This window comes from Aythya marila (assembly GCF_965140915.1).
Source record: "Aythya marila genome assembly, chromosome: 7".
In the NCBI taxonomy this organism is placed as follows: Eukaryota; Metazoa; Chordata; class Aves; order Anseriformes; family Anatidae; genus Aythya; species Aythya marila.
The window spans coordinates 32,654,992-32,681,969 of record NC_139048.1 but is presented as its reverse complement, the minus strand read 5'-3'; the positions used below and the strand labels follow the sequence as shown (position 1 = coordinate 32,681,969).

Here is a 26,978-nt window from a genome sequence, read left to right as displayed (position 1 = left end):
CCCGCAGCCGCAGGGGATGGGGCGTCTCCGGGGTGCCCCAGCCCCCTCTGCCTTCTCCTTTTCCACCCCCGGGGCTTGGATTTTCAAATCAGGTTAAGGGATTTCGTCTTGGTTTTAGGACTGGGAATTCATCGGGGAGGTCTCTTAGGCTCATTTCAAAATCCCTCCACCCCACTGTCCCCTCTCTCCTGTGACCCGTGGGGTAAAAACTGGGCTTAGCCCCATCCGCATCCCACCCAGAACCGAGGCCGAAGCCCAGGTCAGCCGAAACCAGAGCAGCTCCAGGGGCTGTGATGGTTTCTGCTGCCAAAACGCTGGTGCTGAGAGTCTAGGCACCCTCGCTCCCCGGGTCCCATTTGATTTTTGGCAAGCCCAGCCCTTTGCTGGGCTCCTCAAACTGGGGCTGCTTGGAATTTTGTTTTATTTTTCCCCTGGTCACCAGTTAAAGAAACAAAGCGGAACAGATTTGCCTGCAGTGCCTGGCTTTGCATGACTTCTGCGTGATGAATTTTTGCAGGGGGAAGGAGAAGAGAGAGGCCGAGTTAAATTAGGGACATATACATAATAGATATGCATATATATATATATACACATCTAGGTGTGTGTATATATATATATATATGCATATACACACAAAAATGAGACACGTCTGCTCTGCCGGGACCAGCAGGAGCACTGCAGCCCGCAGAAGGGTGCAAAGCCAGGACTGCAGGGCTGGGATTTGGGGTTTCCTCGCTCCAGGACACACAAGGCAGTGTCCCCAGCTGCGGGCTGCTCGCCGTGGGATGCTGCGCAGGATCACCTCCCCTCCACGGACACAGCGCCACAGCCAGCTGGATATTATATAGATAGATATTTTAAGCATCCCCTGAACAAATGAGTGAGTTTGGGGGGTTTCCTTCCCAGCAAGCAACCCCTGAAGGGGATCCTGGTGCCGAAACCGTGGCAGCGAGGGGCGGCGGGATGCTGGCTCGTCCCCACCCCGCCGCGGGAAGGGGACGCCCGCGGTGCCCGGTGCCGAGCGTGGCCACGAGCATTGCACCACAAATAAACCCTTCCCGTCAGCCCGGCTCTTGTCTCCCTCCTCCTTGTCCCCGGGGCGATGCTCCTTAAGGGGGATTTAATGGTTCTCCCACAAAACTGGGCTGCTGCGGCGTGGGATGCGAGAATGGCTGGAGAGAGAGGAATTAAAGGAATTTTTAAAAAAAAAGAAAAAAAAAAGGGATTTCTTTTTAAAAGGCGGCTTGGCCGTGAGATGCCTAATCTCGTGTTTAATCTGTTTAGTCTGTGTTTGCTGCCGGAGGCACGGCCAGGGAGGAAGGACGACAGACAGTTTAACCAAAGCCATAGAGAGTGTATTTCTGATTCCCGCGACAGACCATTCCCAAAACTCTCCACAAGGTTACGGTGGGAAGCAAACCCCAAACGAACAAACCCGAAAGCAAGAGAGAAGGGGAAGGGGAAAGAAGGATACACACGAACACTCGACAGCCAGAAGCCCCCCCGCTATTGTCAGTCTCTCTCTCTTTTTCCACGTCGTAACACATTTTGGTAAAGCCAGCAAAAATGGAGAAATGTCTTCGGTTTTGGTCTTTCCTTGCCGGAAAGGTGACGACACACGGTAATGGGCTCTCACCCAGCCCCCCCGGTCCTGCGGTCGAGGTGCGATGGGTTTTGGTCCCCAGCGTGGTTTTTTGGGGGGTGGACAGCTCGTCGGGGCTCCCCGAAGCCTCGAGGCCACGCTGCTCCTTCGCCCCCGTCCAGCCTCGTAACGCTTGGATTCGTTGCATTCGCTCAGCATTAGTATTAATTAAAAAAAAAAATCTTTTTTTTTTTTTTAATAAGAAAAATTAAAAAAAATTTAATGGTTTCATGGGTAAATGAGACGCGAGGAAGAGCGAACTGGTCCTGAGAGCCCTTTCCCGGGGCCAAGCTCTCCAAGGCTGCTGGACTGAAACGCAGGGGATTGGGGGGGCCAAGTGCCGGTCTCGGGGTGCCCCCGGCCCCGCTGCGTCCCCCAGCTCTGTGCTCGTCCCCTGCTGCCCCCGGCCAGCCTCGAGGGGCCCCGCTGGTCATAGCTCGGTGATCTCCAGCGGGCTCTCCATGATCACCTCCCGCATCTTGTGCAGGGGGGTGGACTTGGCCGACTCGGTGCGGGCGTTGTGGTCGCCGTAGCCCCCGCAGTCGGCGGTCAGAGTCTCCAGCGAGCGCCCCAGCACCTTCTGGTCGTCCTCGGGCAGGCTGTTGAGGTCGGAGGCCAGCAGCGTGCCCGTGCTGCCGTGCACCACGTGGATGCCGTCGGGACCCTTCAGCTCCACCGGCGGCTTGTGCCGAAAGCGCAGGCTGCCCTGGCTGGGGCTGCGCTCCTCCTCCTCCTCCAGGTCCTTCTGGATGAGCTGCAAAAAGCCCACGGAGATGTCACCACGCGTCCCAGCTTCCCTCTGAGGTGCCCAGCGGGAGGCACCCGACCCTCCTCTTCCTCTGTGAGGCTGTGATCTCTCCCCCAGCTGGAAATATGTTGTTTTGCTCATTTTGGGGAGCGGTTTTCCATGCTGGGTGGGGGGGTCACCAGCAGCCACAGCCTGCGGGGCTGGGAAGACACACTGCATCCCAAAGGGCACGGCAAGCATCTCCCCATGCCCCCGCACGCCCCGTCTACCTCCGTGACCGAGGAGCGGTCCCCCTGACTGGCGGTGGCCTTATGCACCATCCGCTGGGCAAAGAGCCTTTTCAAGCGCATGTAATCGTCCAGGACCACCTTCAGGAGAGAGCCCTGGGTGAACGGGGAGAGAGGATGGGTTACACCAGGGACACAGCTCTTTTTTTTGGGGGGGGAATCAGCCCCATCCTGGTGTTTCTTGCAGCGCTATCACCCTCCGGTGCGGCACCTGGAAGCCAGAACGGGGAAAAAAAACGAGGGCAGCCTCTTGGTGAGGGGTGCCCGGCGGTTGGGGCCGCTCACCTTGATGGGTCCCTCCCGCATGATCTGCCCCAGCTTGGCGATGTTGTCGTACTCCTGGATTGCAGCACGCAGGTAGCGGTCGTCCTCGGGCTTGGCGGCTGAGGGCTCTCTGCCGAAGGTGCCCTGCGGGAGGAGAGCACAGCGTGGGGGACATGTGTGGGGCAGCAGGGGTAGAAGCGAGCCTGCCAGAGGGGTTGGGGCCACCATCTCACGTGGGTCCTGGCCGGGCTGTTCCACAGGTCGGTGATTTCGCTCAGGTTTTCGGGCAGGTCGTCCTCGCGCTCCGCCTGCGCCGCCAGCTCCATGGTGCGACAGAAGGGGTCCAGCCACACCGGGTTGGCCCTGCCCGGGGACAGAAGTGGGACTCAGCGCTCACAGCACGCCCCAAATGCCCAGCTGAGTCCCTCCACCAAGTAGAGGCTGCATCCCTGGCTGTAAAAGGCGGGTGTCCCCTTTGGGAGCACCCCTGGGTCCTGCCACGTACCGGGTAGTGAGGTGGGGAGTGGAGGGATGGGGAGGACTCACCCATCAAAGGAGTACTTGTTGGTGTTGGGCATGTCCATGATGTCCATGAAGCCTCTGTTCCCTGCAAAAGGCAGAGTGGAGGTTGCCCAGCCGAGTAGCAAATGGATGTGGGCATGGGGCAGTGCTTCTTCATGGGGGAAAAACCCAAAAAGTGACCAAAAGGGCTCTGGTGGTGTGAGACATGCTGGGATGGGCGCTGGTGGCACGGAGCCTGGCTGCTGCTCACCTGTGGAGCCAGCCACGATGGCTTTCAGTTTCCTCTTGTGCCTGCAAAAAAAAAAAAAAAAAAGGAAATATGGCAAATTTGGGCGGAGAATAAGGGAGAAGGAGAGGGTCCGCAGGGCGCCACTCACACGGTGCGGTAGTACCAGTTCATCAGGATGAAGAGCATGGCGGCCAGGAAGAGCAGCACGGCCAGCACGATGATCGCCATCTGGGAGAGACAGAGGGCTAGCGGCAACCTCCAGCACCGATCCAGCACACAGCTGTGGGCACCCCACCCCGGTTATTCGGGGCCAGCAGCTCCCCGGGGCCTCGGGGTGGCCGTCTGCAGCTCCAGCTGGACCTTCACCTGCAAGGCTGAGAGGTCATCCGGGGCCCGGGCCGTGATGGCGGGCTGCACGTCCAGCACGTTGTAGTTCCTGAAGAGGTTCCTCAGCTGCTCCTTGTTTTCATCGATCATCTGAATCACCCTGCGGAGAGGAGGGTGGTTGGGTGTCTTGGGGCATGAGGGGCTCCCCACATGCACGCGGCGGGCCGGGTGGCGTACCGCTCCACGTCCAAGATGCGGTTGGTGTCCCTGTTCACCACGTGGATCAGCAGCTCTGTCTGTGCAAAGTTCACCCGGCCTTTCTTGTCGACGTGGAACTGGGGAGAGACAGCAAGACCAAGGTCTTGCCTCCTGAGCCATCTCCAAGCGTGCTCCAAGGCGTGTCACCACCCACATTCACGTGGGGAAAACCCTGTCTCCAGCATGGCCATGGCTGCTAGGGACACACTTGCAGCCCCATCACTGACCGGTTGGCTGAAGGTGGGATGATCCCTTCACCTTCACGACTTGGGGGAGCCTCTGTTTTGTCATTTCACCCTCAAAGGGACCTCCCAAGCAGTGTGTGAGGTTACCTCCCCCTCAAAGGAAGCCGGTTACCTGCACATCGTCTGTGTTGACGATGGCGCCCGTGATGTTGGAGAGCAGGCTGATGAACTCCTCCTCGAACTGCCTGACCTTGTCGGGGATCTCGTTGATGATGATTTTGACCCGCTGGTCATCCCTCAGGATGTAAATCCCCACGATGGCCGTGTCGTTGTGGCCAACCAGGTCCGAAGCCATGATGTCCACCACGAAGTAGCCGGGGTTGTAGGCCGTGAAGAGGTCAAAGGTTCTCAGGATCCCATCAAGGGTTCCTGGTGGAAGGATGGCCACAAGCCCAGGGTTAGTGCAGTCACTTTGAGCCACCCACGTGAGGTCCCCATGAAGGGACCTGCAAACCAGGGCTTGGCAGATAACCTACAGCAGCTCTCACAGAGCCAGAGCCTGCCTCGTGGGTGAATAAAAGAGGATGGAGGAACAGCTGTTGGCCATGCTGATGGTGACCATGGCCATGGGGGGGACATCTTCAGCCATGGGACCCTCCCTGGCCCATGCTCAGCAGCATGCAGGCTACTCACCGATGCTGAAGATGTTGGCCACCTCCTCCGAGTCATTGGAGTGCTGCTTGATGTAGCGGATCCCCAGGATGTTGTAGAGGACCAGGCTGTTGTTGCCCACGTCGGCATCCACCGCCACGACCCGGATCAGCTCCGATCCCACCTTGGCATCTGTGGCAACCCCTTTGGGAGAGAGACGGGACGGAGACCTGGGGCTGGGCTGCTCCCCCCACCAGCTGGACTAGTCCCGGAGCATCCCCGGCTCCAGGTGCCCCCCACCGGCCCCAGGCACCCCTTACCCGCCGTGTACTCCGACTTGGTGAACTGGGGGGACTGGTCATTGATGTCATCCAGGAAGATCCGCACCTCCTGAAGGGTCAGGTCCGTGCTGAGGTCCCAGGGTTGTGCCTTGCCCGTGCGCTGGCCCCGGGGCGGGGACCAGTTCCTCTGGCTGGAGGCTTTGACGATGAGGGAGTAGAAGGGCTCCTTCTCGCGGTCCAGGTCCCGCAGGACCTGCAGCTTCCCCTCCCGGCTCAGCTGGAAGTTGCTCTCCCGGTTCCCAGCTGCGTGTAGACAGTGAGTTACCAACTTTTTGGTTCCGCATCTCATTTACCCCCTTAAAAGCACAGCAACCAGGTGCAAGGCAAACCCTCAGCAAGGGGGTGTGCAGGTTTGGGACGGCAATCTCTCCCTTCCTCGCCCAGCTGTGCCATTCTGTCCCCACCTCACCTGCTATGAAGTAGTAGACGATGGCGTTGGAGCCCTCATCTGCGTCCACTGCCCCGGTGACATTGCCCACCACTGTACCGGGCTGCGAGTGCTCGGGGACGGAGAGCGCCTGGTACTGGGGACTGTCCCTCTGCAGGAGCACGGGAGAAGGGAGGGGAGGGTTACTGCAGCACGTGAACTTTGGGGGGCTTTTTTTTAGGCTTTGAAAGGCTGAAAGTGGACAAACGCCATCGTGCACCCCGTGGTGATGCCCAGTGGCACGTGCTCCACCACATGTGTCCCCAGCCCGGAACCCCCTGTGCCCTCCCTGGTGCCTTACGGGTGGCCTGAGGAAGACGGGCTCGTTGTCGTCGATGTCATCGAGCGCGACCTGGAGGGGCTGCATGGTCTCGTAGGCGGGCTGGCCCTGGTCGCTGGCCACGATGATCAGCTGGGGAGAGAGGCAAAAGCGCCGTCCTGGGCAAAGCCACGGGGGCGAGGAGGGTGCGGAGACATTGCTGAGGCAGGGACAGAGAGGGGATGGCTGGGCGGCAGATGGCTTTTGTGGAATTTAACCAGGAGCTGGCCCACCACGTCCTCCAGGATGCAACTCTTCTGGTGGCCCACCTCCCAATCGCACCACATCCCCGTTGCATCCTCTGCCGGCGCTTGCTAACCACCTGGCTCCTTGCTAAGGTGGTGGTGTGACATCTCCACCACGGGGCCAGCTTTCCACCGTCCCCGCCGCGTGGTCTGCATCCCACCAGCCCAGCCCATGGACCATCCCGCGGCCGTGCTGCTGCCTCGCTCACGTTGTACACCGCCTGCTTCTCCCGGTCCAGCCGCATGGCCGTCTGGATCAGCCCGCTGACGGCGTCGATGCTGAAATACTCCCAGTCCTTGTTCCCGGCCCCGGTTTTCAGCAGGTTGTACAGCACTGCCCCGTTGAGGCCCTCGTCCTTGTCCGTGGCGTAGACCTCGTAGACGTTGGACCGCAGAGGGATCTCCTGTCGGCACGTGGCAGCCCCTCAGCCCCAGCCCTGCATGCCACCTCCTGCACCAATAGCCCATCCAAACCCCCTGGTTTTGGCCCATGCTGCCCAAATTTGGCCCCAAAGGGGAAACGTGGAGTTGTGATTTCCTTCGGCACAATCACAGCTCCTGGGACTTGTTGGAACCAAGCCCGGCTTCTCGGAAAGGAGAAACGTCTTAAATGTCAGTGTTTTGACCCATGTTTATGAACACGCCCGGCATGCAGCAGCCGGCCATTTCCCTATTTTGTTTGCTGCTGGGGTTTCTGTTCCCCAGGATGCCCCTCTGGCTCTGCTCACAGGCTGGCCTAGCGTCTGGAGATATTTGGCAGCAGAGATGCCCTCCTTGCTCCAGGAGACCCTTCCAGTCCCCACCACAAGCAAGTACGACCCAAACCTTCTTGCCATGTGCTAAACCAGGTTCCTGTTTCATCCCCAGTGGAGATGGAGAGTGGGTTTAGCCACCAGCAGGCATGCTCCTGGGCACAGCCTTGGTGTGCCACAGCTCCCTGCCCACCACGAGCCCCAGGTGTGTGTGTGTACCTCCTTGATGTGCAGGATGGTGCCGTTGGGTGGGCGGACGAAGACGGGGCGGTTGTCGTTAATGTCAATGACCTCCACGTGGAGCATGGTGGTCCCCCAGAGCGGGGGATGCCCCTTGTCCGTGGCCACCACCGTCAGGTTGAACCTCTCATAGGACTGCAAGCGCCGCCGGGACGTGATGAGCCCGGAGTCTTTATTGATCTTGAAGGCCTCTGGGGACAGACCAAACACATCTTTGGCTCAGGATGCTTGACACCAGATAAACTGTGAGTGGTATGCATTAGAAACCAGTCTACCAGGTGAAGCACACCCCTTGCTGGTGGGAAATCCCTGTGATGGGGTGATGGAGCAGAGCTGGCTGCCCAAAGCAGGAGTGCAGGTGCTCTCAGGGTGCTATTTTGGAGCATCCCTGCTCCCTTGGGTGCTGAGTTCCTGCATCTGGGGGATGTTCTTTTGCTATCTACCTGCATCCTTCTAGCCTTTGTTGGCTGAGGTGTGCAGTGAGTTTGCTCCAGGACACATACGTTACATTTCTGTGTGCTGAAAACCCAGGGAAAGATGGCGGAGGGGAAGCCAAGGCCGGGCTGCAGGATGAAGGTGGGCAAAGCTTTAACACGTCACGCCACGAGGAACTGGGAATGGTGGAGCAATACCGAAAGCGGCTGTTCCCGGGATAGCATGCACAGCCTTGATGCTAACCAGCCACCAGGCACCGAAAGTGTGGCTTGGCCCCTACAGCTCCTCACTGCAACCCTGCACGAGCCCTGTCCATGGGTAGGAGCTCCCCACCGGCAGCTCCTACCTGCTCCAGGGCCCTCGATGCTGTAGGTCACCACGCCGTTGTCCCCTTCATCCAGGTCCGTTGCGGTCATGGTGATTACTGATGTCCCCGACGGCTCGTTCTCGTAGACGCTGGTGCTGAACTGGCTCTTGCTGAACTGGGGCCTGAAGTCGTTGATGTCCAGGACAGTGATCAGCACCTTCAACAAAGCCCAGCACACTGGGTCACGCGGGGATGGGGCCCCTGCCGTGACCGGCACCGGGGCGCAGTGCCCTTCCTGCTATTCGTCTCGCTCTGCTGGCCCAATTCCTGCCTCCAACAATGGGGACAGACGTGGCCGGGGCACCCATTCTCTCCACAGCTGGCTGGAGCACTCGCAGACAATAGCATCGGTCTCTCCTGCCCCTCCTGCTCCGTCCCCTCCCATGGATGCTTGGTGCACAGCCCCCTTCATTCACCACCCCACCCCTGTTTTCTGGGGTCTTCTGCTCTCCCTTCTGGCTCATTCCTCCCCGGGCCCACCAGCAAGGTTTAACACCTTCTTGTAGGGCACTCCACAGGAGTGGTGGTGGCCCTACCTGCACGGAGTTCTCCCGACGGTTACTGGGGATGTCCCCAGGGTTGTCCCTGGCCACGGCTGTCAGCGTGTAGTGATCCTTCTTCTCCCGGTCCAGGGCCGACAAGATGTAGATGTCCCCCTGCAGCACACAGAGACCTCCAGGTGGGTCTGGTCCAGCAGAGCTGCTACTCGAGCAGAAGGTGAGGTGCAGGAACAAGGCTGTCCCACAAGGTGGGATCATCTCATCCTCTTTTTCCCCCCTCTGTTCCAGCTTCAGCTGGCTCCTTACCGTGTTGGGATTTATCCCGAACTTGCCCTCTCCATCCCCCAGGCTGTACTGGATGAGAGCAAAACGCCCTGAATCCGCATCCGTGGCCTTGACCCTCAGGATGACTGTACCCAGTGGCACGTCCTCAAAGACAGCTTTCTGCAAAAAAAGGGAGCAGGGAGAGCTGGTTGTTGCACCCTGTGCCACTTTAGTAGGAAAACGGAGTTAATGCCAGTTAATACCACCAATGCAATGCTCATTCTGGCAGGTCTCAGCCTGGTGACCCTGCCCATAACAAGACATTCACACGCAGCATGTCGGCGTGCTGACCATCTTTAGATGGTTCAGGCACAGATGGGGTGGTGGTGTCCCCGGAGAACCCGCAAGACTCAGAAAAGGGATCCTGGCTCACCTGGTAGGATGGCTGGCTGAAAACGGGGTTGTTGTCATTGATGTCCACTATCTGGAGGTAGACGGGGATCTCAGCTGATCTGCGGGGGGAGCCATTGTCGGAAGCACGGATGGTGAAGTTCAGCCACTGCACCTCCTCGTAGTCCACCGTCCTGTTGGCCACAACCTTCCCTAGAAGACGGCAGACCCTGAAATGAGAAACCTGCCCCCAGGTCCCCTCCTGACGGCCTTCTCTCCACACAGGACATGGTGATGGAATAAAGGCAGAGAAATGAATTAAAGAAACCCTCCAAGGCCGCCTACCAAGGGCTGGCAATCAGACACAACACCTTCATGGAGCTCCCCCTCTACTTGATGGACAGTTTTTGCCCTCTGTAGCCAAATCCTGACCAAATTTCTCATAGGAGGAGTGTGGCTTAGTCCTTTTAGTAAAGGGGCTGTGCTAAGGGGCTGCGCCAAGGGGCTGCAAACACCCCACCTCTTCCCCCATCTCTCTCATGGGCCTTGCGGGGCTCGCACCTCCCCAGGCCACCAACCTGCCGACTGGTCCTCGAGGCAGGCATAGCCTTCTGGGGAGAGGTCCAGCAACTCGTAGGTGATCTGCCCGTTGGCACCTTTGTCTGGGTCCACGGCCGAGATGGAAATGAGCGTGGTGCCCCGCGTGGCTCCCTCCAGGATGCGCTCGGTGAAGTACGTGACCCCAAACGGGCGGAAGCGGGGCGTGTTGTCGTTGACGTCCAAGACGTTGACCGTCAGCTTGGCTGTGGAGGCCAAAGGGGAAGAGAAGAGGGAGAAGAGAGAGAGAAGTGAGATAGAGAAAGATGGAAGAAAGGAGGGTCCTAAAAAACAAGCATGAAGCTCCGGGAAAGCCAACTAAACTGAGGTGGTGCGCCAAGAGCAATGGCAGTATTCAGCTGGGACAAAATTCACTGAGCTAGAGGAGCCCCAACTCCAACTTCACATCTTCTCATGTGTGCCTGGCTTGGGGATGGTGGCCAAGGGCCAGGAGGCTGTGCTGGTGGCTGGGAAAGGCACCGTGCCCCCATGCTGCCCGGCCTTCTCCACAGCAAGGGTCCGTTCTTACCGTTGGGCACGCTGACCGAGCGGTCGATGACTTCGCTGGCATTGTCATGGACAGAGATGGTGACCTCGTACGTGGCCACCAGTTCTCTGTTGAGAGGGGTTTTGATCTTCACAGCTCCTGGGAAGCCAAAAAGACCGGGGTTAGAGTTGTGCACCCTGCTGAGGCCCAGGCAGGTTGGTCGGCACCAGCTGCTGAATCCTCCTCTGTGCTCGCTCTCTTGCCTCTCCAAAGGCTGACCAGGGAAAAATATTTGATAGCTATGTGAGGAGATGACTTCCCTCCATCCTGTGCTCTCCATCACCTGCCTTCCTGCCTGCTCCACTCTGCCCAGCCTCCTGGGTCTCACGCTCCTCAGCTGGGGTTTGGTTTGTGCAGATGAGAGGGGTTTGGGAGCAGCTTCTGCTGCATGGTCCCCATCCACCTTCACACAGCATCTGGGCATCTTTAGGAGGCTTTTCCCACGTTCTTTCCATCAAGGCAGTTTTTCTGTTTCAGACCAGCTCTGTGCTTCCAAAACTCACAGGGGTTGGCTCCTGGTCCTTCTTCCCTTGGGGCAGAGCCCACCAGGCAACACTTACCCCAGTCCCTCCATCCCAGTCCCCCCCAGCAAGGGTGCCCGCGTCCGGTCTGTGAAGGCTGAGCAGCCACCATCCTCCTGAGATGGTGATGGGTGAGATGGAGGGAGGTGACGGATGGCACAGAGAGAGAAATGTGCACAGACACCGAGACAAACCTGGTGAGTCGAGAGCCGGAAAAAGGAAAGAAAAGGGTTAGAGAAGACCAGATTATCTAAAGGATTAGATAAGACCCCAGAGGCAGGGGGGAGAGAGGGCAGGGCGAGACGGGGCAGCAGGAGGAGGAGAGCGGGGAGGCAGGAGGTGAGCATCATCTCGGACACCTACCTCCAGGTAGAGAAGAAGAAGAAGCAGAAGCAAGGAGAGAGGTCCGCACTGCCCGTGTTGCCCGTCCCGCTCTCCTACCTGTCCTAAAATCCACCGTGAACGTTCCTTGCTGGTTGGGCACCAGCGCGTCCGTGTCGTCACGGGCCACGATCTCCAGCAGGTAGTACTCCAGGCAAGGGTGGAGGTCCCGGTCGATGGCGGTCACCTCGGCCACCACGGTGCCGGGGGCGGCTGACTCAGGCACGCTGACCGTCTGGATGGGGTTGACGAATTCGGGCCGGCAGTCGTTGACGTCATCGATGATGATGCTGACGGTGGCGGTGCCCGAGAGCGCTGGTGTGCCCTGGTCCACGGCCACTACCGTCAGCCGGTAGGCGTCCCGCTCCTCCCGGTCGATGCTGAGGTTGGCCACGCGGATCACCCCGGTGGCGGCATCGATCAGGAACCTGTCCTGGCCCCCGCCTTCGATCCGGTAATCCAGCTGTTTGTTGAGGCCGCTGTCCGCGTCCGTGGCTGTCACGCGGAGGACGGAAAAGCCTGGGAAAAACCACCAAGCAACATGGGCAGCCCCAGCTCCCCAATTTTCCCTTCAACCCCCACCCAGCCAAGTCCCGCAGATTGGAAGCTGTCTCTTCTGGGTCCCACGGGGACATCCAGATGTCGTCCCTGTCCTCACCTGGGGGGCTGTTTTCCCGCAGCCACGCTGTGACGGACGCGGGCTGGAAGACGGGGCGGTTGTCGTTGTCATCCAGGACGGTCACCGTGAGGCTGGCGGTGCTGTTCAGCCCCCCGATGTCACGGGCCACCAGCGTGAACTCCAGCAGAGGGTCTGGCAAAGCTTCTCGGTCTATCACACCACCGGGCTTCACCGAAATGACGCCTGGAGAAGCAGAAAAGCCAAGTGACAGACCCCACATCTGCCTGGTGGCCCTGGGCTGAGGACAGGGGCCTGCTGAGCCACCCCACCTGTCCTGTTGTTGATAACAAAGAGGTCCGGGGATGTCCCCAAGAGCTCGTAGGTCACCACGGCGTTGCTGCCCTGGTCGCCGTCCAGAGCCAGGACGGGTCCATTGAGCACAGTGAGCGGAGTCCCTGGATGGGACAAGAGGGGTTAGGGAGGGTGGCAGCCCCCCGTGGGGTCCCCTGTCCCCCTCCCAGCCCAGTGACGCATGAGGGACAGCAATGAATGAATGGAGGAGGTGACAGAGCGGGGCCTCGCGGGGCGCGAGGGGGTGGCTGCTGCAGCCTCGCAGAGCGGCACGCGGGGCCCAGGCGCGACGGTGGGGCATCCGGCTAAAAATAAACAGACAGACAGACACATCCGTCAGTCCCGCTGGGTTTCGTAGGAGGGGAGCTCCTGGAGGTGCCCAAACCCTTTGCCTGGGAGCAGCTACCAGATGGGTGGGGAGGCACCCGAGGTCTTGGAGAGATTTGTACGGCAGGAAGGCAGAAAAAAACATAGAAATAGGAGGGATATTCCTAGCTCTTTGGCTGAGGGATGTCTACCTGGACAGGCTGGAATGTTTTATCTCCACCCCATGGAGCAAGGCAGCTCGAGGTGCTGGTGCTGGAGAGCTGGCACCCTGTCCCCCACAAGACCCCACTATTTGGGGGCCTCCAGAGCTGCCCACAGGGCTCAGCTCAGATCACGGGCACAGCATCTGACTCTCTGCTGCCGAGCAATTCCCAAGCAGGGCTGGTTTGTTGCAGGATTGCATCTTGCCTGAGCCAAGAAGGGCTTCCACAGGTTGGATGGACAAAAGCCACGGTCTCCTGAAGGCTGACCTCCCGTCCTGCTCAGCACCCCCTTCCCACTGACCTGCAGCCTTGCCCTGCGCCGTGGCACCATTGGAGCCCAGCCCGTGGTGGCCAGGAGACACTTCCCCTTGCCCGGCCCCAAAGGGAGCGAATAGAGGCATACCCGGGGGCGAGTTCTCCATCACCTCGGCCTGGTAGGAACTCTGGGTGAAGAGGGGGTGGTTGTCGTTCTCATCCGCTATGGAAATGACCAGCAGGTCAAAATCCTAAAGGTGTGTGAAGGAAAACAGGAACAAGAGGGTGATGACTGCAACGTCCTTTCCTCGAGCTTGCCTCCCTCCTTTCCTCCCCAGACCACCCTGGAGGGTCTGCAGGGACCCCAGCTGTAGGGTTGGGCATCTCTTCCCACCCCATGCCCCAAAGGGTGACATCTGGGACATCCTGGCAGCTCTCCAGTGGTTGACCAGCTCTCCAGCCCAACCTTGGCCCACCTTACATGATGTTGGATGTGCCCTAGAACCTACTGGTCTCATTCTCTGCTGGTGGAGAGGTTGCAGCCCCCTCCTTGTGCCCCCCAGATGTTTTTGAAGCGTGAGGCTGCTGTTGGAAATGCCCCCCTTGTTTTCTGGCCCCTTGTCCCACTTGCCCTGCCTCCAGCACCACTGGTGGCCCCTTCAGTGTCCATAATTACCCGCCTGGCATTGCGTATGTTCTCGGGGTTGTCCTTCACCGTGATGGTCAGCCTGTACTCTGCCACCCGCTCCCGGTCCAAGGGGCGGTTTACGTAGATGATGCCGGTCTATGGAGGAAAAAGGGAGAAAATACGTACAAGGGATGTGAGGTGGGCTGCTTCTGTTGCAGAAAACATCCTAGGGACGGCAGAGCTAGACCAGAGCAGCCCTGGCTTGTGCCACGAGGTCCTTGAGCTCCCTGCAGAGCCCTATGCACCTGGCTTGGTGCCTGCCCCATGACTCCAAAATCCCCATCCTCCTTAGCTCTGGGGTGCCCTACACCCTTCCCGGGGCGCAATGCAACGCACGGGGTGAAGGAGGGAGCTGTGCCCACACGTGGTGCCCACCCTCCACCTCCTGGCCCCCAGCCGCGGGCACGGGGCGTACGGTGCTGTTGATGTAGAAGGCACTCTCGGCGTTGCCGGCGGTGATATCGAAGGTGAGGAGGGCGTTCGGCCCCTTGTCCGCGTCCCGGGCGAGGACGCGGGTGACGAAGCTGGAGACGGGGGCGTGCTCGCTGAGGGTGAGGTTCATCGGCAGGTTGAGGAGCACGGGGTCGTTGTCGTTGATGTCCAGCACACGCACGCCCACCACCATCTGCGGGGGCAGAGAAGAGCTATGGGCTCGGGGCACCAGTTCCCACCCCTGTTTTCTATTCCTGGCTGTAGGACTCACCGTGGAGCTGAGCGGGGGTACGCCCCGGTCCCGGGCAGCGATGGTGAGGTTGTAGAAGGGGATGTTCTCCCGGTCCAGCTCGGCATCCTTCCGCACCCGCAGCTCCCCTTCCACCGGGGAGATCACAAACTCCCCTGCCGGAGACAGTGGGGCCGTGGCTCGCGCTGGGCCACCGCTGGTGTCCCACATTGTGGCTTCCCAAGGGGACAAGGGGATGGGCACCATGGGTTCTGGCCACAGGGAGGGGTGAGCTTTGTGGGTTTGGGGGCTGCAACCCCATTATCAGTGGGATGAAGCAGTGGGGGTCTATGCAGGTGCCATCAGGAGCAGGCGGGTGGGCTGAGTGGCCAAAAGCGAGGTGCTCGTGGCCCTTTCTGCGGATGCCAAGAGCCCTCCAAGCACCTGCTGTGCCCGGGCAGGGGGGCTGCATGGCATGGACCCCCCTCCCCAGAGCCAAGGGGCCGCATCCTGCTTGTTCTGGAGACGTTTTGCAGCCAGGGCCAGCTGGTAGACGGGACAGGGCTTTGTCTTCCAGAAACTTTGGCTGAAGTCACCACGGCCGTAGCTGTGTCCCCACAGCTGCCATGCGGCCAGGGACACCCGCAGCTGCTCTGCCATCTGCTTCGGGGCTGCCTGGCTCCAGCTGCAGCTTTGCTGCGGGTTGCAGAGACCCCAAAACCCCCTGCAGTCTCTGCAATGGGGCCGTGCCTCTCTTGTTTTCTCCTTCTGCACTATTTATTTTTGCTTGGCGTTTATTGTTCAGCAGATTCCCCCCCCACCCCCTCCCCTCTCCCCTTGCACAAGCCCGGGCCCCCCTCCCCGGACACTAACAGGTTAAGTTTCCTGTTGCTCAAACAGGATTTCCTGGTGTCGAAAGGCTGAATTTGCAGAAGCAGCCTGCTGGGAGGATGGCTTTTCTGAAACGCTTCCGCCCCGCTCTCCTCCACCCACCCCCTCCCTGCCCGGTGGCAAGGCTCTCCTTGGAAAACAAAACAAAACAAAACAAAAAACACAAAATAAAGCAAAAATGGACGGTGAGCTTCTGTGCCAAAAATGTAGGATTCCGTCCCGTGCCCCTCTGCAGGGGCAGAGGGATGGGGACGTGCCACCAGCTGCGGTGTGAAGCCGGGGAGATGCCACCCTGCTCACCAAGAGGGTCCCCAGCGACGATGCTGTACTCCACCTGCCCGCTGGGCCCCGAGTCCCCGTCGTGGGCCAGGAAGGTCCACACGCGTGGGCCAGGTTGCCCTTCGGTGACGTCGAAGGGACCTTCGTAGGGCCGCGGGAAGGTGGGACGGTTGTCGTTGATGTCGTTGAGGTTCACCAGCACCTGTGGGCGAGGGGAGAAGGTGGAGAGGGAGGTGAGTGGAGAGGGGACCAGCTCCGGGCTCGTTGCCGGATGGGTGAGCTTGGTGAGCCACAGATGGACAGCACCACCAAGTACTTCCCAAATAGTTCTGGCTTTGCTCGTCCTACCCCTGAAACTGAAAATCCAGCCATGCACAGCTGGGGCTCTGTCAAACCTCCGGGCTGTGCACCACGGGGGGGAAGGCAAAGCCCAAACCAGATGTTCTCCACATTCACATCCTGGCACCAAACTGGCACAAAGTCCCCAACCACCTTCTCCACTAATTGTAGGAGAGGGCGAGCAAGGAAGGACCCCAAATGAGCTCGAAAAGGTGACAGAAATGCACTTGGCCACCAAAGGCATGAGTTCAGAGAGCTGTTCTCTGCAGGCTTGCTCACTCTTTTTCCTCCGGGACATTTCGAGGGCTTTGTTTCAACGAGCAAACTAAAATTAAAAAAATTGAGCGTGCTTTTTGAGTCAAACGTAAACCACCACCAACGCAGCTGGCTCACTGTCCCTTTCCATGACACACTCGGCTGGCCAGCAGCACTCCTACAGTTCTCCAAAGGGAAAAGCAGCGACTTCGGGACACAGCCGAGCACGGTGTCACCAGGGGAGCACCGCCACCGGGGCCAGCAGCCAAGCCGAGCTCCAGCCTTGCAGGAATTTGGCTTTTTAACTGAGTCACCCTGCAACAGGAGGCATTTTTGTACGTCTACACCATGCTATATTGCAAGGCGTGTTAACCCTTCGGGGCACTTGTGTAGTGGAAAATGCCTGCGTGAGGAGGAGAGTCTCTGGTGGCTAGTAAAAGGTTGAGCTTATCGAGCACTCCTCTGCCTTGCAACTCCCAGCCACATGGGTAAGAGAGAGATGCTGAAAATGAGGAGCTTTTTGACCTCCTGAACTGAGGGTAGTAAAACCCATCAGATGGACACTTGATACTGGCTAACTCTGATCTTTAAAGACTTTATCTGAGTCTCTGCTCTGTCTCCTAGCAGCGGAGAAAACAAACCCTGGCACGCCTTATCAGGGAGATGGATTTCCCACCACTCGCTATCCAAAATAATCACTAAATCTGCTCCTAAAAGCTTTGCCTTCAGACTGTGCTGGCAGAAGCCCCATGGGCTGTGTAGGGAGGTTCCTGTTCCGTCTAGCTTTGGTCCTCATGGCTGATGGTTCAATGAGCTCAATGAGAGCTCTAATCAGTCCCTTCCACCTGCAGGCTCCAAAATTGCTCTGGACACGGACAACTCCTGCCGTACAACCCATCCCATTTCAATTTAGGCCACAGGAATACTCGGTGTATTCAATTCCTGCAAAACACGTGTTTTGGAGCTGCTAGTCCACTGCCCTGCTCTTTGAGGGGCACGCAAAGTTCAAATCAACGTGGTCCAGAAGAAATGGAAGAACTATGGACAAAAGCAACAAAAGGTGACGAGAAACTTCACACGACCTCCCTACGGGGCATAAAAAATGAGTTTAAAAACCAGATGAATGATCTGAGACGAGCCCAACCCCGAGCAGCCCTTGCCATGTGCCTGTTTTGCAACCCCCCATGACAGAGCAGCAACTGGGCCAACTGGGAAGAGCTGGTGGCCGCTGGGAAGGAGATGTGAAACCACTCACGCGAGGGGAACTCCTGGACCCTGAGCCCATCCCGGTGTCGCAACCCTACCGTGGCGGTGGACGTCAGGCGGCGCGAGGCGGCGGGACACTGGTCCGTGGCGGTGACCACCAAGGTGTAGCGCCCGTGGCTGATCTCGTAGTCCAGCTCCTTCAGGGTGCGGATCTGCCCCTGCAGGACCAGGAGACGGGGTGAGGGATGAGGGAGAAGGGCACGGCCACGCTAGGGACGGCGCCCTTATACTGACCGTGGCGCTGTCGATGTGGAAGGTACCCAAGATGTTGCCTTCGGTGATGGCGTAGGTGACCGTGCCGTTGGGCCCCTCGTCCAGGTCCAGGGCCTGCACGGTGACCAGGGTGGCGTTGAGGGTGGCAGGGCCCTCGTCCAGCGTCACCTCGTAGAGCTGCTGCTGGAAGGCGGGGGCGTTGTCGTTCTCGTCCAAGACGGTGACGTACACCGTGGTGGTGGCCTGCGGGACGGGGGGACACGGTGGTGAGCCCTGGGGTGGGATGGGCTCTGCAAGGCCCAGAGCTGGAGGGGTGAGGCTTGACCCATCAAGGACAATGACCAACTTGGGGTCAACCCTACCAAGAGATGCATGAAGTATTGACTTAAAACAAAGCGAGCCTGGCTGCAGAAACATCTCCAGGACAAGGCAGTGGCTGGGAGCAGGTATTAAGCTAAGTGCACAGGGGTTAAATCACACCCTTCTTCCCAAGCACAACACGCCCTGGCACCATCTCTCTCCTTTCTCCCCCAAAAGCCAAAAATTGATCACCATTGAGCCTCGCTTCCTTTGGGATAGGTCTCTGCAGGTGACACGGGGGACACCTTGGTCACTACTACTGAGGGTGGCAGCACAGTAGGATGGAAAACACCCTGAGATGCTGCTGCTTGGCTCAGAGGAAGAACAAAAAAAGAACATCTCCGACCTTCTTTTGCAGGGGGACAGGTGGGACATTTTCACCAGCTCCAGGGAAGAGCTTTGCACGTGAGCACACTGCAGCTCCCTCCTAGGTTGTGACTGTCACAAAAACCCCTCTGGATTTGCACCTCCACCTTCCCCCACGGACAAGTTTCCTTCTAGCAGGCAGGGGTTACATCTCTGACAAGAGATTCACAGAAGTGTTTGACATAAAACCACAAGCTGCGCAGCTACTTTTCTATTTCCCTGCACGCTCAAACACTCAGAGCAGGTTGTCAGCAAGGTTTCAGGCGCTTTGCAAACCTCCAAGTGACCCCGAGCTCCACTACAAAGGGACCAGGAGCTCATCTCTTTGAAATAAGGTGGCCCTGGCTGCACCCGCTGAGCTTTGAGCTTTCTGAGTGAAGTGAGAGCCTGGGAGATCAGCAGGCACTTGCGTGAAGCTGCGGGGCACCACGTGCACGGGACGTGGCTGGAGAGGATGCGCTCAGCACACACCGCAGGGACAGTGCACGCTTCGGATGCCACCAGGGATGGGATTTCTCCGGCTGCCACCGGGCTCTCCCTTTCTGCACCAAGCCCTGTGGCTGGCTCTGCTCTGAGTTCCCCTTTTTCACCCACCTCCCGTCCATCCCAGGAGGCTTTCCGCAGCACCAGCCTGGCCCGGCCACTAGCGACCCGCCAAACCCTTGCAACCACATTGAAAATAAATTAAAAAAAAAAAAAAAAAAAAAAAAAAAAAAAACACAAATTACGAGCAAGCTGCTCTTCCAATTCTCCCCCCGGGGGGCCGCGGGGCTGGGAAGGGACAGGGGGAAGCTCCTTGCCCCAGCCGGCCTCCTGGGGGTGCTCGCACTGCTCCTCTCTCCGGCGCAATGAAATTTCCTGCGGGCGCGGCGGTGCTGCGCGGCGCTGAGATGGAGCGGGTGACACCGCCACCGCTGCTGCTGCTGCTGCTGGCCCTGCTGGCTTCCCACGGTAAGCCCCGGCTCCTTCTCCTCTCCCCGACCCGGGGCTGTTGCGCCTTGGGCTGGGGAACTCGGGGGTCCTTCGCTTTCCCGTCCCCACCGCTGTTTTTTTTGGGGTGGGGGGACCGCTGTCGCCTTCAGCGCGCGGTGCGTGGGGCCACGCTGCTTGCATCGGGGGGAGCTGCTGCTCTCCAAACTCTGCTCGCCCACCGGTTGCTTTTCCTCCTTTGCTTCGGTCGAGAGTTCATGGGGAGGAAAAAAAACAGCCCGTGTCCCCCATCCAAGCCCCCTTCTGAGCCCCCCGGGCTGGGAAAGCTGCCCCAGGGGTGCAGGGGAGGCGATGTGTGCCTCCCACAGCCGCTGGCCTCCCCACGGATGCTCTGCCCCGCAGCCAGCACGGGTGCGTGCACGCACATGGATGTGCCGGGGGGGCTTCGTGCCCAACTTGGCGTCTCCATCTGCCCCGGGACAACAAAGGATTTTTTGCTGGCATGCCCCCAGAGAGAAACGATGCCCAGCTGTGCAAGGCTGGCTGCTTCCTTCAGGTGTGTTTAGAAACAAGGGGCAAGGCGCGTTTGTTTTTCGCCGTGGCTTTCCTGCCAGCTGGGGTTTGTGGCAGGGCGATGCTGAGGGCTGCTAGCTGTTGGCAGTGCCAAGAAGGCACGGCTGGAGGGCACGCGGCTCGGGGACCCGGCAGAAGCCACGCCAAAGGCATCCCTCCTACCCCCTTGCAAAGCTTCCTTTGCCAAGATTTCCAAAATCTCATCCCAAACCCAAGCCCGGCGTTGTGACCTTGTCCCTGAGCCGGGGCAGTGTTGTGGCCCGTGACAGGTGGTGGCATGCGAGAGAGGCAGTGGTTTGTCACATGCTGCTGCCACCGAGTTTCACTTTGAATTTTTCTGGGAAAGAAAAAAATAAAAAGAGCAAAACCACACAGGCAATGCACCGGGAGAGGAGCAAAGCAGCTCCCCACTGCCCCGGGACCCAAAACCATTTGGTTCCACGGGAGATAAGGGCAATTGACACCAGCTTATCTGCCTGCACCTCCTTTTTTTTTCTCTCTCCTTTTTCTTCCCTGCCGTAAGCACTTGCACTGAGGTGCACGGCCCTTCTCAGCTGGCTGATAACTCTGGAGCGTAATGACGGCACGGTGACGAGGGGTCTCGCAGGATTTCTGTGTGAGGCTGCTCGGTACAAAAGCTCCCAGAAGAGGAATTAAGGGCAGGTTCCCTGCTCTGGCAAGCCCAGGGAGTGCCTGTGCAGAGGCTGCATCCTGGCCTGGGGTGGGAGTCACATCTGGAAATCCCACTGGAAACTAAGCACACCTGCTCGCAAGCGCAGGGGAATTGACTCAGGAGAGGTTTTTTTTTCTCAGCAGCTCAGGATTTGGCACGAAATCCTGCTTTATTTAAGCAGTTCATCAGCAAAGAGATAGCTGTGCCGTGGCACGAGCACTTTTTCTCCTCTCTGTGTTTTGCTGTGCCACCCCCGGAGCCGCCCCATCCCGCCGCACGCCAGCGGGGAGGAGCCGCTCGGGCTCCTGACGCCTTCTGGAAGCTTTCCACCGTGCTTGGGAAAACGAAGGGAAATTCGTCATGCCGAAGGCCTCACGCATGTGGTAACCTCTGCCCCGTCCCAGGGACGGGGCTCAGTTACCGTCAGCGTGCTGATTTTCCACCCCAGTAGTTCCCAGCATCCCTGGACCGCTTGTGCTGAGCACGGATCTGTAAAAGGGACCAAGGTGCGGATGCTCCCTGTGCAAAAAAATAAATACAGCAATCCATGAGCAATCCTCCTGGATTTCCCCTGTCCGCGAGGGCAGGGGCTGCAGGGGGTTGCTGGCAGCGGCGCAGGCTGCCCAGATGGAGTCGGTGGGGATGAGCAGGACGGCCCCACTTTTGGGGAAAACAAAAGCTGCCGCGGACACTTCCTCCTATAGAGCCCTGGCTTCCCTTCCCCGGGCTCCCGGGGGCCCTGCTGTGAATGGGGCACTTCCCGTGGCGGCAGGTAGCAGCACCACGGCGGTGCCCTTTGTGCCTGGGACCCGTGCTGGATGCCTTGTGCAAGGCACGGGACGAGCTCGAGGCGTGCAAGGCACGCGGGGCGTTTTCACTTTCGCTCTCTCTGCACGGCCGAGGATGCTCTCGGGTGGGGTGGAGGCACCGGGAGCCTGGTCCCAGGCTGGAGGGTGACCTGCGGGGAGGCTCGGCACGCCCCGGGGCTGCTCGATATAGCAAGCGAGAAAACCTCAAGGCGAAGCAGCAGCGGGGCTGGTGGAACAACAGGATGCTGCCTGTTTATTAGAACATCTCGTCCTGATGCCCTTTTCTCACAAGCAGCCCCGGGAACCTCCTTTTCTTAGTGCCATATGTAAGAAAAAGCAAGGCACGACAACAGAAAGGCCCTTTTGGGCAGCTTCCCAAGGTGATGCTTGCACTTAGCAGCAGCAGGGCCACAGCACCGGTGTGAAGACCCTCGCCAGGCTTTGCCCTTTCCTCCCCGAGCACCCCGGGACGGGTGCGGTAGCAGTGGGGTGCCCCCCTCTGCCTCGCTGCAGCCCTCCCCGTGCCCCTGGGGCAGGGAAAGCCCCACTCGTGCAGGGGAGGGATTTCTCGGGGAGGGATTTCTCTCCCTGCACGGTTTTCAGTTTCAGGCAGCTCCTCGCCAGCAGTTCCCCCTTCTGCTTAAAAACAAGCAGGGTGGGACCTGCTCCCCGCCTGATCTCAGGGGCACGGCCTCCTCCCATGCCTTTTTCTCTCTTTTTTTTTTGTTTGTTTTGTTTTCTTCTCTCTCTCTTTTTTTTTTTTTTCTTTTCTTTTTTCTTTTTTAACCAGCTGTTGACACACGCTGTGGGGAAACAGGAGCTGGAGAGCCCTTCACAACCGGCCCCGAGGTGCTCACATTTCCTCATTTGAGGGCCGTTCCCCCCTGCCCTGCTTCTCCTCCCGCTCTCTCTGCAGAGCCCAAGTGCCCCCCAGCCCAGCCCCACACCTCCTGCCCCACACGGTGCTTCCCCTGCCAGCCGTGCAAACCTCTGGCCACATGAAAGACGCTGCTCGGGTGCTCTTTGAAGCCTCCTGCAGGGCTCGTTTTCAGGGCGCACTTGTGCTGGTGCCTCTGCCACAACTAGACATGAAAGGTTTGGGTCACGCTTCCCATCTCTGGTTTAGGACCCAGGACACTCAGCATCAGGGAGCCTGGTTTGTCCCCATGTTGGTGACATTAGGGGAGGTGATGGCTCCCTGCAAGCCCTGGCTATCCCCACGATCCCCCTTGCTCCCGGTACTGACCCCGTTATCCTCTCCTGCAGGAGGGACGCTGGCGCTGCTGGTGACGGCGCCCTACGTGCGCTGCGTCTGCCCGGAGGGGCAGAACGTCACCCTGAGCTGCCGGGTGAGCGGGCCCCTGGCCGACCGCCACGACCTGCTCTACAAAACCTGGTACTTCAGCAGCGCCGGCGACCAGAGCTGCAGCGAGAAGCAGCACATCCGCAACCTGACCGAGAGGGAGCTGCACCACGAGCCCGGCCGGCACCACGGCACGGCGCCCAACGGCACCGGGAGGGCCCCCCACGGGTGGCAGGGCGGCCACCGCGGCGTGGAGTTTGTCCCCAACCACCACGGGGCTTTCCACATCGTGGTGATGAACCTGACGCTGCAGGACAGCGGGAATTACTGCTGCTACGCCATGGAGGTGCGGCGGGAGCACGGCAAGCCCCAGACCCTGCAGGTGGCTCACGGCTTCGTGGAGCTGCAGATCCAGAGAGGTGAGCGGGGGGGACAAGGGAGGGGTAACGGGGTGCCAGAGGGGCCTCGGGGTCCCGGGGGGCATCAGGGAATGGGCATCAGGGTGGTGGCTTTGCCAGGGCTCAGGGAAGTGGTGGCTCTCAGCATGGGGAACAGCAGATGTGGAAAGGTCGAATGACGGCCAGAGAGCGCTGGAACAAACCCTCCCACCCATCCCCAACAAAATAATTCAAAATAAATCAAGGCTGTGGAAAAGGTTTTGCTGCCTCTGCAGGCAATAAGGAGCCGTGTTACATAGTTTCAGTGATCTTCTTCAACCTCTTTCCGGAGGAGAGGAAAACAAACCCTGCATGAAAGAGCGGAGAGGCAGCGCGGGCGTAGCTCGGGGCGCGGAGGCTGCAGCTGGCCTCGGAGCTGCCTGGGAGGGTCTGGCTTACGGGAAGGGCTGGCTCCTGCCAGGGGAGGTCATCCCTCAGTCTGCAGCATTAGGAAAGACATTTGTCTGGCCTCTTGACAAAAAAAAATAAATAAAAGGGAAGTGGGGCGTTGTGCTGCACGCCAGCCGCAGGCGAGGTCGGCGGAAGATCCCCGTTGCCAAACTCCTGCTTTTGGGACGCTCGGGGCCAGTTTGCTCAGCCTCGGTGGGCTTGGGGAAGGGGCTGGGTGCCACCCGAGACCACCCTGAGGCCTCACATACTTTTGTCTTCCCCACAGGCAGAGGAGAGCTTCAAAACTGCACGTTTTACACCGCCAACAGCAAAGGTAAAGAAAGGGAAAACCCAAACCTGAGCGCTGCTCGCCACCCAGGCCTGTGTGCCCGCTGGTGCTCCAAATCCTCCTGGACATCACAGCTGGGTGCTGGGAGGGTGGCTTGTGCCTCTGCTGATGCTCTCCTGGCCACCAGCTTTCTCACCAGCACCTCCCACCCCACCATTTTATAAGGCCAGGGGAAACCCAGGCCTTGCTTGAGCACCCCGACGCACGGCGCCGCGCACCCTCCAGCCCCTAGTGTTGTATCTAGACGCTCGACTGTGCCCACGTGTGGCTGTGCATGCGTTTTTTTTTCCTGCCTGCCCTGCTTGCTGCCTGCTAGGCAGGCAGATTTTGCTAAAATCAGGTTGCAAGTCAGCCCTGGGGGTCATATCTTACAGATATCACGGCCGCTGCGCTGGCGACGGGCGCCTGCATCGTGGGCATCCTCTGCCTGCCCCTCATCTTGGTCCTGATTTACAAGCAGAGGCAAGCGGTCAGCAGCAGACGTACGTACTCCGCCGCGTGCTCCCCGTCCCATCTCCCCGTCCCAGAGCCCCAGGGACCCGATTTGGGCCGTGCCCTTCTTGCTCTGGCCGAATCCCTTTGGAGAAGTGGGTTGTGCAGCAGCAGCAGCAGGCACGACGCCAGCCGCGAGCAGGAACCGCGCTTTCGACACCCGTCCCTGTTTCATCATGGTTGGGGCACTGCTGCTCCCCGCTGCATTGCAAAATTCCTCGAGGGGGTGGGGAAAAGGCAAAGCCCCAAGGGCTTGATGCTGGGATCTGGGTGCGGGGATGCTGCATGAGTGGGCAGGATGGGTCTCATGGGGTGCACACAGTGCTGACGCTTTTTGTCTCTGGCAGGTGCCCACGAGCTGGTCCGAATGGAGAGGTGAGCGTGCTTGTCCCCACACCTGCACCCCAAAAACCAGCCCTGTCCTCCTGCTAAGCCTCCCCCAGGCTCCCTGCTGGGTTGCAGCCGAGGTGCTGCTGGTTACAGCGGCTCCGTCGCTCCCCGTGCCCCAAAAGTGCCATGCGAAAAGCGGGTCCTGAAATAAAAATGCAAATCACCCGCGGCGGGATGTCGCTGATGCAATGTAACCTCGGCTCTCTCTGAGCCTAAAAAAGGGATCTTTTAAGAGATGAGAAAGAAATGTTTCAGCAAAAATAGACGCTGAATGGGGCCATTGTCCCGCACGGCCAGGTGTTCGCATGCACACAAGGGACCACAGCACTTCATCCCCCTCTTGCTGGAGCCTCAGAGCTGGCTGTTGGTCCTGAGGCAGATTTCGGGGGGATTTGAGCACTGAGAAGCAGGCGCATTGAAAGATCAGCTGCAGCCTGCCAAGCCTCACAGGAGAGCAACAAAATGGGTGCCTGTGTCTCGTGGCGAGCCAAAGCAGCCCCACAGCTGCGCCTCTGTGCCTGGACAGAGCATCCTTAGTTATGAAACCCGCCGAGGAGACACCCTCTGGCATCTCACCGTGCGGGGAGGCTTTGCAATACCCTCCCCAAAAAAAACCCAACCCTGAGCATCCCTCATGCCCTCTCCTCTCCCGCAGCAGCAGTGCCCAAGGCATCGAGAACCCCGTCTTCGAGGCGCTCCCCGCGGGCAGCGTGGAGCCCCGGCCCCGGCCCCAGCTCTCCTACCTGGCCAGCCGGCAGCCCTCCGAATCCGGCCGGCACCTGCTCTCCGAGCCCAACACCCCCTTGTCCCCCCCGGGCCCCGGGGACTGCTTCTTCCCCACGCTGGGTGAGTGTCCGAGCAGCCCTCCCCGGGGAGGCAGCGAGGGGAGCGCGGGGAGTCAAGGGGGATGGATTGCTGCCCCCATTGATATTTGGTGCAGCTGGGCATCCTGCAAGCTGCTCTGACACCGCTGTCTGCATCCTTTTCCAGACCCCGTTCCCGACTCGCCGAATTCCTTGAAAGCCTAAAGAGTCTGGTGGCAAAAGCGACGGAGGAGGCCAGCGCGCTGTGGTCGCACCAGGAGGGGCCATGGGGCCAGGGCGGGCAGCAGCTCCCACCACCAATCAAAGAAAATTCAGAAAAATATCTATCTAATGAACTAAAAAAGACCTCCTCACCTTCCTCTCCCTACCGCCTGGACGCCAACCGCTGGTTTCCCTTCGTGCTGTGAGGAAGACCAGGCAGTGAGGACTACGAGTGAACATTTCCCTGCCTGGCACCAGGCAACACCGATGCCCACGGCAGGGGCAGGGACGATGCCAAGACTCAAACAACAGCAAAATGCCTTAATAAACAAAGCCAGGTGCAGGAGCCCTGCCTGTTTCTCCCGTACCAGCTCTGCCCTGCGGATGGACGTGACCTCTCTTGCTTGGGTTTTGATTTTTACTGCCTATTTCCACGGAGAAGAGCAGGGAGAGCGTGCGGCCGCGCACACCCCTTTCTGCACACGCCCCGTGCCCGGACGGAGGCTATTTACTTTTTATTGACAATGAGCATTGTGGTTCTCACCTTTTGCCTAAACCCCGGAGGATGCATAAGAGAAAAGATGGAAGGAAGAGCAGCTCCCGGCCCCGGTGCCCGAGCAGCCGGGAGCCGCATCCCGCCGGAGCTGGGATGCTGGGAGGGCGCCCTCCTCCTGCACGCCTCCCCCAGCCCTTCTTAATTTATTTCCAGGGCTGCAACCTGTGCAGCGCTAACCTGGCCAGCTCTCCTTGGCGGCACATCCTTTCCAGGAGCGTATGGTAAAGTACTTTAGCCGCGGCGAGACAAAACAGTGTCACCGGCCAGCATTGGATGGAGGGTTTCTTTGCCAAACAGGAAGGGGAACGGCTTGCTCCTGCTGGGGGAGTCCTCCTGCCCCGGCTGCCTGTGATTCATTACCAGTGATGATTAAAAAAAAAAAAAGAATGCTTATGTGGTTTTTTTTTTTTTAATATTTTTAAATGCTGTTAGATTGGAGAGGTCATCTTCATGGTGCTGGAGGGTTTTCCTGCTATGCACGTGGCTGTGCTGGCATTGCCCTCACTGCAAACCTGAGCAATCCCAGGGCACCAAAACCA

The 26,978-nt window shown here is 59.2% G+C and overlaps 2 protein-coding genes across 3 annotated transcripts in view; one reads left to right on the top strand and one right to left on the bottom strand.

Annotated features, from left to right (window-relative positions):
* Positions 1-55: 55 nt before the first annotated feature.
* CDH23 (cadherin related 23) overlaps positions 56-26,978 on the bottom strand; it is a 129,166-nt gene continuing 102,243 nt past the window's right edge. Inside the window, exons 37-67 of the mRNA XM_082765371.1 lie at positions 17,808-18,029; positions 17,612-17,731; positions 15,735-15,915; positions 14,586-14,719; positions 14,298-14,507; positions 13,871-13,978; positions 13,343-13,445; positions 12,388-12,513; positions 12,098-12,301; positions 11,500-11,958; positions 10,520-10,636; positions 9,972-10,196; positions 9,437-9,606; positions 9,046-9,183; positions 8,776-8,895; positions 8,219-8,396; positions 7,417-7,628; positions 6,655-6,849; positions 6,183-6,293; positions 5,864-5,993; positions 5,434-5,697; positions 5,156-5,317; positions 4,635-4,891; positions 4,257-4,354; positions 4,059-4,179; positions 3,841-3,920; positions 3,714-3,754; positions 3,488-3,548; positions 3,175-3,304; positions 2,963-3,085; positions 56-2,396 (exon numbers count right to left, since the gene is read on the bottom strand). Of these exons, the coding sequence (XP_082621497.1) occupies positions 2,073-2,396; positions 2,963-3,085; positions 3,175-3,304; positions 3,488-3,548; positions 3,714-3,754; positions 3,841-3,920; positions 4,059-4,179; positions 4,257-4,354; positions 4,635-4,891; positions 5,156-5,317; positions 5,434-5,697; positions 5,864-5,993; positions 6,183-6,293; positions 6,655-6,849; positions 7,417-7,628; positions 8,219-8,396; positions 8,776-8,895; positions 9,046-9,183; positions 9,437-9,606; positions 9,972-10,196; positions 10,520-10,636; positions 11,500-11,958; positions 12,098-12,301; positions 12,388-12,513; positions 13,343-13,445; positions 13,871-13,978; positions 14,298-14,507; positions 14,586-14,719; positions 15,735-15,915; positions 17,612-17,731; positions 17,808-18,029 (5,124 nt within the window). The 3' untranslated portion in view covers positions 56-2,072. The remainder of the gene's footprint in view (positions 2,397-2,962; positions 3,086-3,174; positions 3,305-3,487; positions 3,549-3,713; positions 3,755-3,840; positions 3,921-4,058; positions 4,180-4,256; positions 4,355-4,634; positions 4,892-5,155; positions 5,318-5,433; positions 5,698-5,863; positions 5,994-6,182; positions 6,294-6,654; positions 6,850-7,416; positions 7,629-8,218; positions 8,397-8,775; positions 8,896-9,045; positions 9,184-9,436; positions 9,607-9,971; positions 10,197-10,519; positions 10,637-11,499; positions 11,959-12,097; positions 12,302-12,387; positions 12,514-13,342; positions 13,446-13,870; positions 13,979-14,297; positions 14,508-14,585; positions 14,720-15,734; positions 15,916-17,611; positions 17,732-17,807; positions 18,030-26,978) is intronic.
* VSIR (V-set immunoregulatory receptor) lies at positions 19,308-26,826 on the top strand. Of its 2 annotated transcripts, none has more exons than XM_082765370.1 (7): positions 19,308-19,463; positions 22,764-23,219; positions 23,914-23,961; positions 24,351-24,458; positions 24,816-24,843; positions 25,517-25,704; positions 25,849-26,826. In XM_082765370.1, the coding sequence occupies exons 1-7, from the start codon at positions 19,361-19,363 to the stop codon at positions 25,884-25,886; spliced, it is 969 nt and encodes a 322-aa protein (XP_082621496.1). In that variant the 5' UTR covers positions 19,308-19,360; the 3' UTR covers positions 25,887-26,826. The 2 variants fall into 2 exon arrangements, with proteins under 2 accessions (XP_082621496.1, XP_082621495.1); XM_082765369.1 differs by having other exon boundaries at positions 25,514-25,704.

Coding starts and splice junctions, on each gene's coding strand:
- VSIR (XM_082765369.1), top strand. CDS start 19,361: ATGAAATTTCCTGCGGGCGCGGCGGTGCTGCGCGGCGCTGAGATGGAG. Junction 23,220..23,913: donor GGAGCTGCAGATCCAGAGAG/GTGAGCGGGGGG, acceptor TCTTCCCCACAG/GCAGAGGAGAGCTTCAAAAC. Junction 24,844..25,513: donor GAGCTGGTCCGAATGGAGAG/GTGAGCGTGCTT, acceptor CCTCTCCCGCAG/CAGCAGTGCCCAAGGCATCG.